Source organism: Triturus cristatus, chromosome 4_2 (genome assembly GCF_964204655.1).
Source record: "Triturus cristatus chromosome 4_2, aTriCri1.1, whole genome shotgun sequence".
NCBI classification, from domain to species: Eukaryota; Metazoa; Chordata; class Amphibia; order Caudata; family Salamandridae; genus Triturus; species Triturus cristatus.
In genome coordinates this window covers 846,033,387-846,051,581 of record NC_140586.1, presented here as the reverse complement: position 1 = coordinate 846,051,581, position 18,195 = coordinate 846,033,387, and the positions used below count along the sequence as shown (strand labels likewise).

Sequence of the window (18,195 nt, the reverse complement as noted above, 5' to 3'; positions counted from 1 at the left end):
TGTGGGTGGCTTTTTACAGTCTGGTGGGCTGGTTTTTACTGTTAAGTTCTGTGACATTAAGACAAACATTGCCTGCAGCAAGCTCAAATCTATGCAGTCTTCCGTATCTTGCAAAACACCCATACTGCATGTCTTCACAGGTTAAAAACTGCCTCAATTTGAAAACGTGGGCAACTGTTTTATGTATTTGATGCACTGGGTGGTGCCCGGGCCTATTTTCTGTCCCAGTCAAATCCTATCTGTAGCTGCAGTGCTGGGATAGATGGGAGGTTGCACAGCTCTGCCACGTTAATTTGATTTGTGTGCCTGTACTTGCCAAAATATGGATGTTAAGTTATGTATCTAGAAAAGTAGCTGCTAAATCAGCTGTACGTTGCCATTTTCAAACAGAACTGGTATTTCAGAACCTGTTGCTTGATGAAGGCCAATGTTTGTGAGAACATTGCACACCCTAGGTTTCTGCTCTTAGCAATCTCCATACACATATTTGGGATCCTGGGCCCTTTCTGGAATTGGCGAGCTGTATTACATTTCACCAGGCAATCGGATTCAGAATATCACCGCAGTGTTCTTCTGGCCACAGTGGGACAGTGTTAATCCTTCCTAACCAACACAAGACCTGCAGTTAAAAGTAAAGGCAGGATCCTGCACTCCTTGAGACCTTCTTCAAACCTGACCTATACAAATCCGATACGTGGACATAGAAATCTTTAGGCACAATGAGATTGTGTGATTAATGAGGATGTAGCTTAATACACAAACTATATTGCTTGTGATCTTCTTCCTTCATGCAAGTATGAAGACTTGTGAATTATCTGTTGTTCAATGCCCCCTTATAACACACTTGCACGTTTCCGTATTAGTGAAACCTATGCTTGAGCATTCAATGCTGCTTTGTTCTCTGACTTCCTGTTGTGTCAACACTACTAAAAAATAATTTGGTCAGCTAGTTACTTGCATTACTTTTACATTTCAAAATTGTCACAGTGCATTGCTTACAGCTCTTTACTGAAGTGTAACATTTGGCAAAACCTCTATTTGAGTTGGAGAAGTTATTTTAATCAATTAGATTTGATAAAAACAATAAAACATTTGTTTCGTTTTTTTACCCCCACCCTTATTTTAGTGGTTAGCCCTTTGTGATAAAACCAGAAATGATGTACTTGTCACATTTTGTCATGTGGTTAGGATTCCGGCACAATGTGCTTCGGCGCATCCTGTACAAAGGGGTTACTAAGGCATCTCTAGGTATCTTTTACATTCGGTTGGCATGGTAACTCTAGAGCTGGCATCTGGTTATGTCAGGCAGGTCTGAAGCATCTTCGTCAACCATTTCTGAAGGGTCTTCGTCAAACCTTTTATGAAGGATTTTCAAAAAGCCTTAAGTATTTTGGAACGGATTTTAAAATGTTCTCTGCTATCGTCCACCTCCATAAGTGTCAATTTCTCTGTCTACAAAGGACTCAACTGCCAATCCTTTTTCCATGGTGTAGTTTGACTTGACGACAGCGGATTGGTTGATGAGGTCTAGGTGCAGTCTGGTTTTGCATGCACCCAAGCTTCAAATCTAACATGTTATGCGGGGCAAAACAAGTGCTCTGGCACTTTGGCCCAAAACGTCAGACATTACATGAATTTGGAGGATGGATGACCACAATAAGAGGAGAAGAAACTATGCATAACGTGTTCCTCACCGCCATTTAAAAAAAAAAAAAGCCAATAGTGGCCTTTGCCAACGTAGAAATTTGCCAGTTGGTGATCATTACATTAAATGTGAATGAACGTTTGGTTTATAATGACCCTATTGCTCTTGAGCAAGTTTCCTAAGCGCCAGAAAGCGGATGCATACCAGGAAGAAGATACAGCTTATCAAAAAAACAGGTTTTTAGAGGTTGTCTAAACTAGTTATGACTGAGTGCTAATTTCTTGTGGCAGAGAGTTTGTTTGTTGAGGAACTTCCTCCAATTCTGACCTTTTTAGCATTGGGTGCACGTAAGAGATTGGCAGAAGCCAATCACATGCATCTAACCTGTGAGTAATTAGTGAACAGATTCTAAAGATATTTGGGAGCAGTGTCGTCACAGGCTTTGTGACAGATCTGTAAAATAGATCACTTTGGCACTAGAAGCCAAGGCAGTGAAGAGAGAGGGTGAGAAATTGCCACTCAAGGCAGAAGGCCTCATATGAGGCATGCAGCCATGTGTTGTATCAGCTGCAATCTCTCTGATAAGTACTCCTTTGGATGCCACGATATATCAAATACCTGAAAGAAACAGTTAGTTACAGATTCCTTACCTTAGAGTACCCAGGTGTCAGACTGGATCCGGAAAGCTTTTCGTCAGCAGTACACCTGTGTCAGTAGGTGGCGTTGGTCGACTCCGCGTACGTCATTGGCGTCGTGGTCGCCAGGATGACATCGCAGAGGTTACTTAGATGCCACCCTCGCGCGCTGACGTCAGTTCTTTCTTTTTCCACGCCTGCAAGTGCATATCCGGAGAGAGCGGTTGTCACCAAGGGGAAAGATGCAGAAAAGTTTACTATCCGCTGTGGGCTGGATACCGCCGACGCACTGGGCAGAACGATTGCAACGTCAGTAGCCCTTCTGCGCTACCCCTGGTTGCGTTCGACTGGGTTTTCCGGGGATGTCCAATCCACTCTTATGGACATGCCCTTTGATGGCCGACGCCTTTTCGGTGATAAGGCAGACAACGCGCTGGAGCGCTGTAAGGACTCTCGAGCTACGGCCAATTCTTTGGGCCTCTCCACCAACCGCCCTGCGCAGTCTGCCTATTGTGGCTATGGAAGGGGTGCCCCACTATGTCTCGGCCGGGGACGTGGGAACCACCGGCGTGGTTTTGGGGGCCAGCAAGCAGGCCAGTCCACCTCAGCCCCCTCTGCATCAGCCTCCAAACCCTCCTAGTCCGACCTTCCAGGGCCACCAAACTCCCGTGGGCGGCAGGATCCACCATCCCCTCCCCCACTGGCGCACCATCAGGTCGGACAGGTTGGTTCTGCAGAATGTTGACGCTTGCTCAGTTATTGTCTGCCCTCGACCATGGAGGCTGGTTGGTAGCGTTGGACTTGCAGGACGCTTATTTTCACATCCTTGTCCTGCCGGCCCTCCGGCGTTACCTGCGGTTCACAGTAGGCCACAAGCACTTTCAGTGTACCGTGCTCCCCTTTGACCCCACCAGCACCCCTCAGGTGTTAACAAAAGTGATGGCGTTGGTCGCAGCTCATCTGCGCAGGTCAGGGGTTCCAGTCTTCCCCTATCTCGACGACTGGTTGTTGAAGTCTGGCCCAGGCAGTAGTCTCCCACCTCCAGACTACGGCCGACCACCTGCACTTGCTGGTGTTCTCCATCAACGTGCCGAAGTCGCACCTGATTCCCTCTCAGAAGGTCCTTTTCATCGGAGCGGTTCTGGACACGATGCAGTTTCGGGTTTATCCTCCCGAACAGCGAGTCTGGGATATTCAGGCTATGATTCTAATCTTTCAGCCTCTATTCCGGGTTTCGGTCAGGATGACCCTGAGGCTGCTGGGCCTCATGGCCTCCTGCATCCTGCTGGTCGATCATGACAGGTGGCATATGCGGGCTCTGCAGTGGGACCTGAAGTTCCGGTGGGCGCAGCATCAGGGGAATCTGTCCGATTGCGTCCAGATCTCGGATGGCACTGCACGACAATTGCAGTGGTGGCTTATGCACTAGGATTGGGTCAACGGCAGATCCCTCTCCCTTCCCCAACCAGATCACACAGTGGTGACGGACGCATCCCTTCTGGGATGGGGTGGCCACATGGGAGAGGTGGAGATCAATGCCTCTGGTCTCCCCCAGAGTCCGAGCTCCACCTCAACCTTCTGGAGCTTCGGGTGATGGGTCTTGCACTGAAGGCATTCCTTCCCGCTGTCCGGGAAAGAGTATTGCAGGTGTTCACGGGCAAGAGCACTGGCGGAGTCGTGGACCCTATGTAAGCAGGCCCTGCACCTTTTACATGTTTGGAGCATCGGGCATATCCCTTTGTGGTTTAACATCTAGCAGGTTCTCGCCATCGCGGACAAACTCAGCCGCAGGTGCATGATGGATCACAAATGGCGTCTTCACTCTGAGGTGGTGCAAGGTCTTTCTGCCATGAGGAGAGCCTTGGTTAGATCTATTCCCCACCAAAGAGAAACTGCAATGTCAGCAATTCTGCGCATTGGAATTTACAAGGTGACACTTGCTAGGCGACGCTTTTCGTCACTAGTGGAGTTGCAGTCTTCTATACGGCTTTCTGCCTATACCACTTCTACCCAGAGTGCTGAAGAAGATCAGGCGCGACCGGTCTCAAGTCATTCTTGTTGCCCCAGACTGGGCACGAAGCTGCTGAACATGGCCATCGATCCTCCGATCAGACTGCCTCTTCGGGAAGATCTTCTGTCGCAGCAGCAGGGGACGGTCCTCCACCCGAACCTGTCCAGCCTCCACCTCCTTGCGTGGAGATTGAGCGGCGACAGTTGACGTAATTTGACTTGCCTCCCGAAGTCTGTGATGTAATCTTGGCAGCCAGGCGTCCCTCCACTAAGACGGTATACGCCTGCCGATGGAACAACTTTGTGGCATGGTGCCACAGCAAAGGCTGTGGATCGCCTTTCTGGCCCTCTTTCTGAGGTTCTCTTGCTTTCGGCCATTTCTGCTTTACTAAGGCTTCCTGATCAGCCTTCTCTCCAAGTCCCCGGTTGTAAATAGTTTCTTAAAAGGCATCACTCATCTCTTTCCTCCTATTCCCCTTGTGATGCCTCAGTGGGACTTGAATTTGTTCTTGACATATTTGATGTGCGCTCCCTTTGAGCTGCTTCACAAGTGTCCTCTATGAGTCTTAAGGCTGCATTCTTGGTAGCCATCACATCTGCCAGAAGAGTGAGTGAGTTCCAGGCTCTTTCATCCAAGCCTCCTCTTCTGGCTGTACATCCGGACAAGGTTGTCCTAAGAACTCTTCCATCCTTTCTTCCCAAAGTGGTCACCTTTCACATCGGGCAAACCATCACTTTGCCCACCTTCTTCCTGCCTCTGCATCCTTCTAAAGAGGGAAAGACCTAAAACGTGCGCTTTCTTTCTGTCTGGATCGCACAAAACAGTTCCGGGTGGATTACCAGCTCTTTGTTGGCTATGTGGGTGCCAAGAAAGGTCGGGCCGTACACAAGCGGACCATCTCTAGGTGGGTCGTTTTGTGTATTAAAGCATGTTATTCTCTGGCTAAAAAGTTGCCTTCAGTGGGGCTACGCCCCCATTCCACCAGGGCGACGGCTGCCACTACAGCTTTGGGACGAGGAGTCCCTCTGAATGACATCTGTCAAGCAGCTACGTGGGCATCGCTGCACACGTTCACGAAACACTACTACCTGGACAGTCCAGTCTGGAGAGACAGCTTTTTTGGCCGTCCTCTTCTCCAGATCTTTGTGGTGTGATCTTGGTTCGCAGACCAATTTTCGGGGTTCGTATTGCTGGGGTATCTATTCTAAGGTAAGGAATCTATAACTTTCTTTCAGATGAACAAGTTGCTTACCTTCGTTAACAATATATCTTTAAGAAACATAGGTTAGTTATAGATTTCATACCTCCCCACCCATCTTCCACGTTCTGCAAACTGATTTCTAAAGTTAAGGACATCCTTTCAGGGCCCTAGTTTTGTGCACCAGTGGTCAGTGTCTTGCATGGCTCTGCGTTCCTGGCGCGGAAAGTCGTGTACAGAACTGACGTCAGCGCGGCAGGGTGGCGTCAAAGTAACCTCCCGGTGACCACGACGCCGACGACTGACACGGAGTCGACGGACGCCACCTACCGACGCGCAGTGGTACTGCTGACTAAAACCTTTCCGGACACAGTCTGACGCCTGGGGAATATTCTTAGGTAAAGAATCTAGAACTAATCTGTTTCTTACAGCTATATAATTACCGAAGGTAAGTAACTTGTTCTACAATAGTGATACCTTCCGGAGATACAGATTTTTAAGTATAACTTAAATCTCAGCTTTTTAGTTCAAAGCATAAACACGTATTGGTAAGTGTACAGATTGGAAGCTTTCTAAAAGTGTTTGACTACTCTGACCCTGACTGGGTGACCAACTCTGACAGGAAGATGCTAAGGGGGGCAATTAAGAGTGTTTGGACAGTTACCTGGTCACCAAAGCAGTCTCAAGACCAGTTCCACACTTTATGCATGGACCTCCACATACTTCAATAGAGTGGTCCTAATACTGAGGATATAGGATGCTGCAAGATGCTCTGGGTGCTGTGTGGTCGACAAGTGTCTTCCTGGGGCGTTCGGCTGTCCACAGACCAGGTGGGATTATTTTGGCTACAAGGTGACGTCACTCAAACTTCTTTAGTTCAGCAAAAGTTTATTTATGACTGGGTTACTGGTCTCAAGTCACAGGTCCAGCATTTTCATTTGGTGAGAACTAGTCTGTTTTTGGTGACCAATCTGCACTCTGACTCTTCTGAGTCCGACAGACTCTGGTGCTACGTTTTAGCATCAAGGATTGATCTTCTCCACTGCATGTCAGCAGTCCGCACCAATTCAATGAAAGTGACCACTGACTTGCCAGAACAGGCTACTTTAGCTTTTATGGCCCTGGTGCTGAGACGGGGAGTCAGCTGACTCGACTGACTCTTGAAGTTCAGGTTTTCTTTCTGGAGCCCTGCAGTATCTTTTCCATGAGCCAAGCAACACGGGCACATTCCTCTTTTCTAGCCCAAGAAGCAGCAGGTGAAGTCAAGCATTTGGTGCAGCCTCTCTTGCTAGTTCCTGGTGTCAGCAGGGCAGGCCTTTTTTGGTGCTCTCTCCAGTCCAGGTGTGCCCTTAGGTCTTGGAAGCCAGGAGTGCCATATTTATGCCCAGAAAGTGCCCTTGGGGGATGAAGTCACTAGCCAATGGGCTGTCAGGCTCCCTCCCATGTTATGATGACTTCTGGCTATATACGGCATCTGGCTATCTCAGAGAGCACTATTCTACCCACTCCCAAGATGTCTGGCCGCCTTCTCTTGGTGTGGAGCTTGGTAGCCCGCTCTAGAGGTATGGCTACCAGTGGGTCGCACGCCCACAGGAAAAACAGTTTGGCAACCGATTTCCCCTCTCTGTTCCCGCCGCCAGCCCACCTACCAGAGCATCCCTTCTTGAGTGTGTTTGCCATTTGCCAAGCAAAGGCGGCTTGTCCTTTGAAGTTCACCTTTTGGACCAACACCCTGTGTGGCTTCCTGCGAGGGTGCGGTAACACCTCTCTGCAGCACGCCTCTTTCATTCCTGTACTTGTGAATCGTTCATACTCCTCCCCAGGAGGGCAGAAGGCTGTCTGGCGGCCTGCATTTGTGAATGGCCACTGGATTAACTGTGCAACAGAGTGGCTACTTTCTAAAACTTATTTTCCTTAAAAGTTACATCTAATTCGACTTGGGCATTAAATTGGGTTTGTCATGATGTACTTGACAAGCATCAACTTTAGTATTCCCATTCAGAAGTTAGCAGGGCTGAGATGGCCGCCTGTAACTCTGTACTTGTCGGTGGGGCTACTAGCCTTTCCACAGAGAAAATGAAAATGGGAGGCTTTTACTGTTAGGACATAAGAAATAAGGCCTTCCTTGGGGGGGGGGGCTTACATATACCAGTAAGGTAGGTTAGGGCTTTGCCATACGTTTAAAAGTCGAACTAGCTGTTAACTGCTCTTCCAGGCTGCAGTGGCAGGCTGTAAAGCCATGTGGTACTTTGTCACACTCAGGGTGGCACAATCGGTGCTGCAGCCCTGGGTCGACACTTTAACTTACATGCCCCAGGTACCTTTTATACAATCTATATTAGGGACCCATAAGTAAGCCAACTTATGACAATTGGTGGTGGCCAATTCAATGTATAATTTGTAAAAGGTTTTGAACACTGGCACAGAGGTCTGGTTAGCAGGCCTCAGTCCAGTCTGAGTCGAAAAACCAGAAGCATCAGTCCCAAGCTTTGGAGATGATCGTGCAAAAAGACACATTTCCTTACACTGCATATCATGGCTTCTCAGCATGTTGGTGGCCTAAGCTGTAAGAGAACTTTTGGTGTGTGATGTCTAAATAGTTTCAGTGAAACCTGCTGGAAAGTATGGGAGATAGTCTGACAGTAATCAACTTTTTGAATCGTAGATATGATTTCTCTAAAATGTTTCTGCAGTCCAGACATTTGTGTTGAGCAGCACACGCACACCTTGAACAAGTGTGACACCTTGTTATACCCATAGTAGGCAGAAAAGATACATTTGTTTGAAGGAGCTTTTGTTTCCTGGAAACAGTAACACTTTTCCTCTGAACGCAATAAGCATGAAATTCAGAAATAAGTGAAATGCATTTTTGAGTCCTCTTTATTCACTGGTGGATACTTCACATAGCATAGTTTTGCCTATTAGTCTCCATTAACTTCCATAACAATCTGTGCTATCCATTTCATTGATGTATGCCTTAGGAAGTAGAGTTTACCCTTTTTCAAACCTATTTTAGACAGCAGAGCTTAATGCTTCATTGGCATATGTCTAGGACAGCAGACCTTCTGGTTTACGTTTTCATACATTATCTAACAGTGATGCACTCAAGTTTATTTATAATTCACTCCATCCCATAGGAATGTAATTCTTTATTTTGTGTCTAAATATAGAGTACAGCCAATATTCTGTTTCTTTTTTTTGCACTGCTACAAATGTTCTTTATTTTTTCTTCTCTCCTGTAGGCCCCAATGAGAAAGTACTGAAACGAGTGAGCCCTATAGAACTGCAGGAAAACAAGATACCACCCAAGTCTCCAAGGCCACGTCGGACCATCTGTCTGTCCCGTAGTCAGTCCGACATCTTTGCACGCAAACCTGTCCGCAAAGTCAACGTGAAGGATCCTTACTACACTCCCAACAAAGGCACAGCTCGCAAAGTCAACCCTTTCAGTGCCAGGGAGGACCTAAAAGGAGGCAAAATCAAGTTTTATGACATGCCCAGTAAGTCTGTCATCTCCCTGGTTTTTGACCTGCATTCCCCAGAAGCCGGTGACTGTACAGCGCCGTTCCCACAAGGACAGCTCCGGCAACTCTACAACTCAGACTGGCAGGATTTCTCTTTTTTCCACGGGCGACATTGTCGGTCACTTCCAGTGTCGCCAGAACTTCTGCACAAAGAGTACGTCCCTTTAGACACTCTGTCTACAACTGTTGGCAAATGTGACCCTGTGCAACTGAGTGCTGATTGCCGTCAGAAACTACTTTGTAATATTAAGTATGGGGTTCCAGAAATACCGCCATTTCAGCCTTTGTCAACAAGAGGAGCGTCACCTTTTCAGTGTGTGGAGGATATGGAATGTTCAACTGGTCCTGTCTTTGTGGGAGAGAATGGATTTTGTCAAAGCAGATCACCACCTGCAGACCAGCAGTTGAACTTTAGTCCAACACCTGCTTCAACGGATACTGTCCACTATATGCAGGTGTTGTCCCAGAATTCATTCCACGACGAAGGGGAGAATTCCTTGGGAGGGTCTGAGAACTGCATGGAGGAGATGGAGGTAGATGATGAAGCTCAGAAGAACACGTATTGCACATTGTCAAATTCTTGTGTAGGTTCTGGTGGTTCCTCTAAAATCGGGGATGCAGGGTTAGCCCTGGATTATTCACAAGACGGCTCAAGAAGCAACTCTGTGTTTCAGTCTCCTTGTCTTTCGACAGCGACTTCTGATGCGTCATCAAAATGTGACATTTAAGTAGAACGGGTGATATTGCATTTCAAAACAGTTTCACAAAATCATTCTCTACCAATTGCTAATCGGTGGATAATGGAAAGTAGCTGTGAAATTGAACAAGCACCTGCCATTTTGATTTTGAACTCCCTAATGCGAGAAGATATGTGTTTTGTTTTCCTTTTAAAGTATTCCCTCTCACACCAGTTGTACAAATAGCACCAGAAGGATTGCAATAGGTGACTGGCAACTTTGTCGTCTTTGGTTTACGATGTTAGTAGGATTCACTTGTTGAGCGTTCGTACTCTAAGAAATCTTGTTTCACTAGTGAATTTCCCAGCAACCTAAGCTGAAGCTCTGTTGTGGGTTCCAGTGCATCCCTGTGGAAGGTTGAACATTGTGGTTTGATGTAGATGTGACCTATGATTTTAACTGTTTATTTGTGTTTGTGCCCAAGCTCAGTCTGCGTTTGCAAACAACCTGCATAGGATTTGTCTGCCTGACTTGCTCCAAGTTAATTCCCCCTTCGTTGGTGCTTCTGAATGCATCACATGCCTTTGCAATAGTGGGACAAATATCCCATTGTCCTTGGTAGTACCACATCCATACTGAGCAGACTTAACTGGACAATGCAGCCTGTGTTTGGAGTAACAGGAAGGCACTGCCAGGCTCACAAACTCTTTGTAATTGGGCAGTTTAAAAAACTCTTCTTCCCTCTCTGCTGATTAGGTGTATGTTTAAAAGCAGAGTTCTATTTCAGAGTGCAGAAAAGCAAAAAGTATAGAAAAGGGGAAAGGATATATTTTCGTAATACCCATGCATGCTGCTGCATTTTTACCCTGTTCTTTCCTGCCTTCCCTGCGACATACGAGTTATCCTGCTGTCTGTTTTCACCATAGTCTTCCTCTTTTATGCTATCCAGCCTGGTCGCCATGCAGCGGAGCCACAGATTGGCACATTTACCTTTCACATGCAGCTTCTGCTAGCTTTGGTGAGCTGGTGTGTGCAATGCATTCCCATCCACAATTAGGGGGTTCATTCAGCTTGGAATTGCTGAACAGAGAATCTTGCACACACGTATGTTGATCAGTTACTCCATAGGGATTGTTGTCTTGGGTGATGAATCGGGTATGAAGTTGTTGCAGACGGTTTGTTGGTTATTTTTGCAACCTCATCCTTTTTCATCAATGATCGTGCCATGGGAGGGTTGAGCATGGAAGGTGCTGAATTGTTTCAGCTTTCATGCTCCCGAACACAGACTAAACTTACCCCTGACTTTGAATGGAGCGTCAGGATGTCACTATCAAATGCCTCCCTTAAGCCTACCAGCTCCTTGCCTCCATTTCTTTAACTTTGTTTTTAATTCAGCTTTTATGTTTTTTTATTTAAATAAAGGACAACTCCTTTACTTTTAAACACACTACTTAGAAAGATATGTTTTGGGCTCCAAGTTGTCTCATTAAGGTCTGGTTTTATCAGAGCTACCACTTTGCACGTTTGACACAGCCTTTGGGTGACACAGGTGCATGAGAAGTTTGTACTGTTGCTGCCTTCAGATTGGTGCAGGTGGTGTAGTTCAACCAGTAGTATCAGAGAATCTCCCTGGCAGAACCTCTGGCCCTCGCTTCCTCACTTGTCCTATCTACAGTCCGACATCTCTGACCGCCATGATGCCTAGAAATATTTGGGCTGATTTAAAGCAACAAAAGGAGAAATGGTAGATTGACTTTCAGCATGCCTGAACCTCACAGAACAACCTACCTTTAGTTGTTTCAACCTAGAGAAGACCTGTCAGATCTTTAGGCGGTATACTTCATTTCACCCATTCTGGCTGCATCGCAACCTGCCAATTTACCCCCTTTTCACATTAATCCAACACAAATGTTCATTTTGGGCTTATCATTTGCCTTAAGGTACAACATTTCATAAATTGTATTTGCAGGCTGGACATCTTTAAGTCTGCCACTAGTAACAAAGTAGAAATTTGATTTATTCACAATAAGGCGCTTTGCATTACAGTTTTCTACTGTAAATTTGAATTGCCCTTTAACATAAAATGGTGATGCCAACAGATGCCCGAAGAATTCTTACTGTTTCAGTCCCTTTATTGTACCTCGACTTGGGAACCGGATTCAGTGCTTCAAAAAGTAAGACTAAGTTTTCCACATCGCATTGGTATCCACTCCTGCGATGTGGTTATTTAAAAAAAATAATTTGAAAAAAGACTGTTTGGCCTGTGACAGTTTTATTATGTATCGTTTGATTACATATCCACAGATTCCATATTAGGGCACTGAAATTTCCCTTTGATTAGCTTCCATTTTTAGGTTCAATAATAGAAGAAATGGTCCTCCCTGCCTTTTTGGTTAATCCTTTTTCTTGACAGTGAAAGAGCTCATGGTTGTCGGAGGTCAATAAAACTCTGGTTCTATGAAAGCTCCAGTTTACAGTAAGGCACTGCCTTCCACTGTAAGGTCACTCTGGTTGTGTGGCTGATAGGAAAATACTGTTCCACATCTGCCTCTGTAAAGCAGCATTTTTACTCCAAGTACAAATATTTCAGTTGGCTTACAAACTGCTTTCCGGCCACTTTTCATAGCTGGTGCTGAGGCAAAACATCTTTAGAAGCTGCTGTTTGCTGCTGTTCCTGCCCACTGGGTGACTTTGTACACAGCTACTAGGAGTGTCACCTGGACGGTAGTGCCCAAAAGAGTTAGGGTGCTTGTGGTCTATCAGATTGTCATCTGTGAAATCTGGGGAATGGAGTGCTTTCTACCTCACTTGACCGAACTCTGTGTTTCTAAGCACTTCACTGTATAGACCACTGCCTCAGTTGTCTTAAGTACTGAAAAATTGGTTTGTGCTTTCAGTGGACCTGGAATACAGTGTGGGTTATCTCTTTAGCTCGTCCCTTTCGAGGGGTGACCTGTGGATCCTCCTTCACTGCACAATTTTTTCATCAAGGGTGTGTCTCAAAATATTAGATGAGGATGGAATTGGTGAAATGACTCCGTTCTCTAAAACACAACTCAGCCTCTGAGGTTCTGTCCAAGGTCTAAACTCCATTTGTCCGTTTACATGGCTTCTACTGGATCCAGACATTAACATACGAGTTTCTGGGCATCTGCTGAAATGAATAAGACAATGTTATATTTGAATCAAGAACTGGTCATTGGTGTCTCATTGTGGCTATGGTTTCAGGTAGTATTTTGAACTGGAAGCCCTTCTCTGTAATGGAACATCTAAAAACCCATATCGGCTTTTTCCCTTTTTTTTTTTTTTTTTTTTTTAGATCGCCTAACAGTTTTGAAAGGGGAAACTTGCATTGCCCTTTGAAGTTCGTTTAACATTTCTGGTGAGATTTAGCATGTCTTTCTCCAAGAGTCCTGATATGGTGGCATCTAACACTAGGGAGTAACTCTGAACCTCTTTTGCTTCCATTTCTGCTTAGGTTGTTAGTTAAACATGCTTTGTTGTAGAATGTAGGAAAACAGTGTACGGTAAAACAGACCGCACTTGGAGTATGAATTCCTTCTGGCTGCTGGACCTGTCCTACCAAATTTGTTTCTTTTGACCCAGCAAGATGTCCTCCTTTGCCATCAATAGCATGCGCTTCTTAAAGTTCTTAACTTTATTTTGCCCCATAATTTACCTGAAGCCTTCACCTGGTTCAATGTTAATCTGTGTAGGAGGAATTTTTCTTCTTCTGTACTGAGTCTTTCAGCGCTACCAATACACTCGTATCGTGTGCCTACTTACTGGTTCAGTTACAGGTTGGAGCTGCTCTTCCCCTTCTAGGTGTAGCTAGGAATCCCCTTACGTGGCTCCCTTTACCTCACTGCCAGGTATAGCCTTGGGATCACTTCACCTACTAGTATGGGTCTAGCATATGCCTACTGTAATTTCCCTTGCAGATATGGTTCAGAGCTCACCTTCCCTCCCTGCGCAGGAATAGCTTGGGACACTTCACGCAACTGCCCACGTCCTGCTTGGAGCTCTCCTTTCTTTCATGGTCCAAAATAACTTTCACCCCTTATTCAGTGCTCAAATAAGTGTTGGCCAACCCAAAAAAGTGAATTTTGGTACCACTGCAATTCCACTAAAGGGATCGCCTTTATTTATGCCTCCTTTTCTGCACAGGTGTTTGATGTAATGTCCTACCCTGTAGATCCAGGTGAGAGTTCTTTACCTTGACTGTTCTATTGTAGGGTTCATTAACTGCACATGTATATTAAAGTGGCTGGCTTGTTTAGCTGCATAGGTACGTTACTCGCACATATGTAAACCTTCACAGGTTCTGCTTGGGACTATTTTCAGTGCGAGTCACTCTGTTGGCAGAACTGGAAGATCTTCTTGCAGGTCTGTGCCACAGCTGTGTGCATTTTGTGGGTGTCCACGGATATACCTCCTGACTTCAGTACTAGGCTCGTGCTCAATATTTAGGTTCTTTGAGGCTCATCACATTAGTACTATTCTGAAATTTTGTTTTTATGACCTTCGCACAGCAAGTTCGATGTTACACCAGTATACATTTTTTATACCCTGTCTTCCCATACTCTTCTCTGGAGTTACTGCTACAGAAGGTTCTGTACGTTTTTATCAGCATTTTCAAGTTAACAGATGGATGTCTGTTTTCGGGGCAGGTATGATTTAGGGGGGGGTTAGAGAGGTGTGAATTCAACTCCGGCTTGAAATCAGCTTTGTGTGAGCAATGCAAGGAAGCAGTGATGCAATAATCATGCGATGGATAACTGTAAGGCACGAGGTTCTTAACAAAAGGACATTATCCATTAGCAATAACATAGCACCTTTTTAAGCACAATGCACATCTGACAAATACACGAGGAACCATCCGTTCGGTAACGGGAGGGAAGGAGTAAAGCATGCTGGGGCTTTTTCCGTAATCACTGTCACATGGATAATTGGTGGCCTAAAGCCTGCCAGGTCTGTATTGCACAACTTCTCGATTTCCTTCTCCCCAAACTAAACCTAGTAATGCAATAGATGTTGCTCTTCATTCTCATTCTATGGTGAAGACAAAGTTTTGAGAGCCGGCATCTGGCACTGCTCTTGAAGTCTCAAACTCCTGTGAGCGTTTGCATTAAATTAGTGAGAAGAGGCTGGAGTCATCGCCAGTGTGTTAATCTCCGCTTGAGGCTGATAGGAACACATTGTCTGCTCTGTTTGTTGTTGCAATGCTTGTTTTTTATTTTGTGCCCTTGATTTTAAAGCTCAAAATGAAAATTGTGATTTTAAATATTACTGATGTTTTTATTTATTTTTGTTTGTAAATGAATGCTTCTTTTCTTTTTATCTCTCATTCCTGAATAACTCAGATTCTAAATCACGCCAATGTGCTACTTGGAAATGAACTACTTTCCTAACAGATTGCAGTGGCTGACCATTTGTTTCTACTCTTTCTTCTCCTGGCCATAGTGATCTTGCTCTGGTTTTCATCACCAATCTGGAGTTTTACAACCGCAAGATTAAATTCAAACATTACCTAAAAGAAGGGTTTAGAGCTGTGAAATTACTTTATACAGCCGATTCCTGATTTATGGTTGCTAAACCCAGGACTAACCTAACTGGAATCACCTAAGATTCTCGAAGTGGTGTATTCCCTAATTGGGGTTACCTCAAGAGGGGGATTTCCTAGTTATAGTGGCCAGGAATGGGCGCTGGCCTAATTATGAATATTTAGAGTGGGGCGAGCCCCTATTAACATTGCATAGAATGGGAGATTCCATGCGTGGGTTTAGCTGAAGTGAGTGATTCTATAATTGTAGTTGCGTGTAGTGGTTCATTTCATGTTTGTGGCCACACAATTTGAGTGATTCCCAAATCATTGCTGCCTAAGGCAGATTTTTCAATTTTTACCTTTCTGGCGCTTGTAGGCACCGATTTGTGATCCTCGGGAGTATGCAAGGTCATCTCAGTATTATTGGCAGGAATTGTCAGCCGCATTCCTGTGGTTGCCGGCAGCACCAGAAGCATTAATTCACTGGTGACTTACAGAACATTGCCAGTGCTTTTGAAACCTGCAATCAAAGATTAATCAACAATGTCACTGAAAGGTGAGAAAAACAGGGGTGTTCCACATCTTATCAAAATTATTTAGAATCATGCCAAAATATACCCTTGGAAATGTCATCTTGCGTGGCGGAGTGTTACCCATATAATGCCACACTGTCTTGACAAAACATGCATGCAGGTGAGACTTCAAATTAGTCTTAGCAGAACGTCTTTGTTCAAGTTAGCAAGTCAATCTTGTAACATAATTTCTGGTCCACATGTGAATAAAGGCGTGATTTTTAGAGACTAGGTGACACATCTTGAATCGCAGAAATCTGCTCATGGTGTTTTTGGCTCTTTATTGGCAGATTCTGTATCGGAATCTTTTCAAGACAGAATTCATGCAAGTGCTTTCTTGAATTTTGTTTCATAATATCAGCATCTCCTTCGTAGCTTGATTAAAGTGGCTTATTTTGTGTAGGAGCTGCACCTGGTCCAATCCTCATGATCTGCCCAGGCTTATGGCTTTCCTGACACTACATCTACTTTAAGAAAGCAAGCACATGGCACGTGTCAAAGTATTGTGCAGCAAATGTCTACTAGAGGATTATTAAATGGCAGTGATCCTGGTAACGAATAGTTTCTTACCTGTCGGTGTAGTTTTGCAGCTTGAAGATCTTTCTGGATTCACTATGCTGTGCATTATTCCGCGATCTGGTGGTTGGGTCCGGATTCGTAGTCTTTCCTTTGTTTTTTTTTTTTTTTTTGTAGCCCAGGTGGGCGTCGACGTCCCACCATTTGGTGCACCTCTCGTGACGTCGTCGTGCTTCCTGCGGAAGTCCCACCTTTGGGGCGCCATCTTCCTGGCGGAGGTGGGTGGGTTCGCTAGTGAATCCAGAAAGATCTTCAAGCTGCAAAACCACACCGACAGGTACGAAACTATTCGTTTTGCAGCGTGAATCTTTCTGCATTCACTATGCTGTGCATAGACTTTGAAGCGGTTTGTTATCTTTGTGGCGGCTGGGTGGTAGATGAGCGTTGGTCGTTGAATGTGTTGAAGCACCTTCTGTCCTACTTGTGCTTCCTTGTTCATCTGTATGTCCACGCAGTAGTGCTTGGTGAACGTGTGCACTGAAGCCCATGTTGCCGCCAGGCATATGTCCTGAATGGGCGTGTTTTTTTCCAGAATGGCAATGGTTGCCCCCTTCTTCCTTGTGGAGTGAGCTTGAGGCCCCTCCGTTAGCTCCTGTCCTGCCTGTTTGTGGCAAAACTGTATAGTCAGTGCAATCCATCTAGCAATGGTGCCCTTTGTCACTGGTCTACCCTTGAAACTGGTTGCAAAGAACACAAAGAGCTGCTTAGTTTTTCTGTGCACCTTGGTCCTCTCAATGTAGTGCATCACTGCTCTTCTAGCGTCTAGAGTGTGTAGCGCCTTTACTGCGTTCGAAGTTGGGTTTTGAAAGAAACTCTGTATCTGAATACTCTGGTTCATATGGAACGCCGACGCGACTTTAGGCATGAAGTGCGGGTCCGTTCTCAGGACAACCCTATCCTTGTGTATCTGTATGTAGGGCTCTTGTAGCGTTAGTGCTTGCAGCTCGCTCACCCTGCGTAGCGAGGTTATGGCTACCAGAAATGCCGTTTTCATAGTCAACATTTGCATTGAGGCCTTGTGGATGGGTTCAAACGGTGCCTTCATAAGCTCCGTTAGGACTACGTTGAGGTTCCATGCCGGCGGCGGCAACCTCTTAGGTGGCGTGATTCTTTTCGCTCCTTCCATGAATCTCTTTACTACCTGCGACGTAAAGAAACTTCCACCTTTCTCCCCTCTTGTGTAGGCTACTATCGCCGCTAGGTGTACCCTTAGGGAGGTGGAGGTCGAGCATAGGTTACTTTTCAGAAGGTGCGTGAGGTATCTCGGCAGTGTTGAGTCCTTTGTCATTTTATTTTGCAGCCCATTTTTCCTGCACCATATTGTAAATCTTTTCCATTTCGCACTATAGCATTTGCGTGTAGTTAGTCTCTCGCAGCACTCGTATAGTGCTTGGAGGCAATCTAAGGTCCGCAAACTCTAAGTCTTCAGGAGCCATGCCGCCAGGCTGAGGCTCTCTGGTTCTGGATGTAGAACTTCTCCGTCGTTCTTGGAGAGCAGGTCCTTTCTTCTCGTGAATCTGTGGGGATAGCCTTGAGCCATTTCTAGAATTTGGGAGAACCAAGTCTGCCTTGCCCACTGTGGTGCCACCAGGATCAGTGTCATGTTGCTGGTTCTGCACTTGTCGAGCACCCTGTGTATCAGTGGTATCGGCGGAAAAGCGTAGGCAAATGTCCTTGACCAGCTTACCCATAGGGCATTCCCTTGGGATTGCTGATCTGGTTGCCTGGACGCGAAGCTTTGGCATTTTGCATTCTGGCGTGTTGCAAACAGGTCTATTGTGGGAGTCCCCCATTTCTGGAAAAGTTTCTGCG

General features: G+C 45.6%; 1 protein-coding gene across 1 annotated transcript in view; it reads left to right on the top strand.

The window, feature by feature from the left end:
* The window catches only part of TESK2 (testis associated actin remodelling kinase 2), a 566,234-nt gene extending 549,744 nt beyond the window's left edge, over positions 1–16,490 (top strand). Inside the window, exon 12 of the mRNA XM_085602833.1 lies at positions 8,732–16,490. Within this exon, the coding sequence (XP_085458959.1) occupies positions 8,732–9,741 (1,010 nt within the window). The 3' untranslated portion in view covers positions 9,742–16,490. The remainder of the gene's footprint in view (positions 1–8,731) is intronic.
* Positions 16,491–18,195: the final 1,705 nt, after the last annotated feature.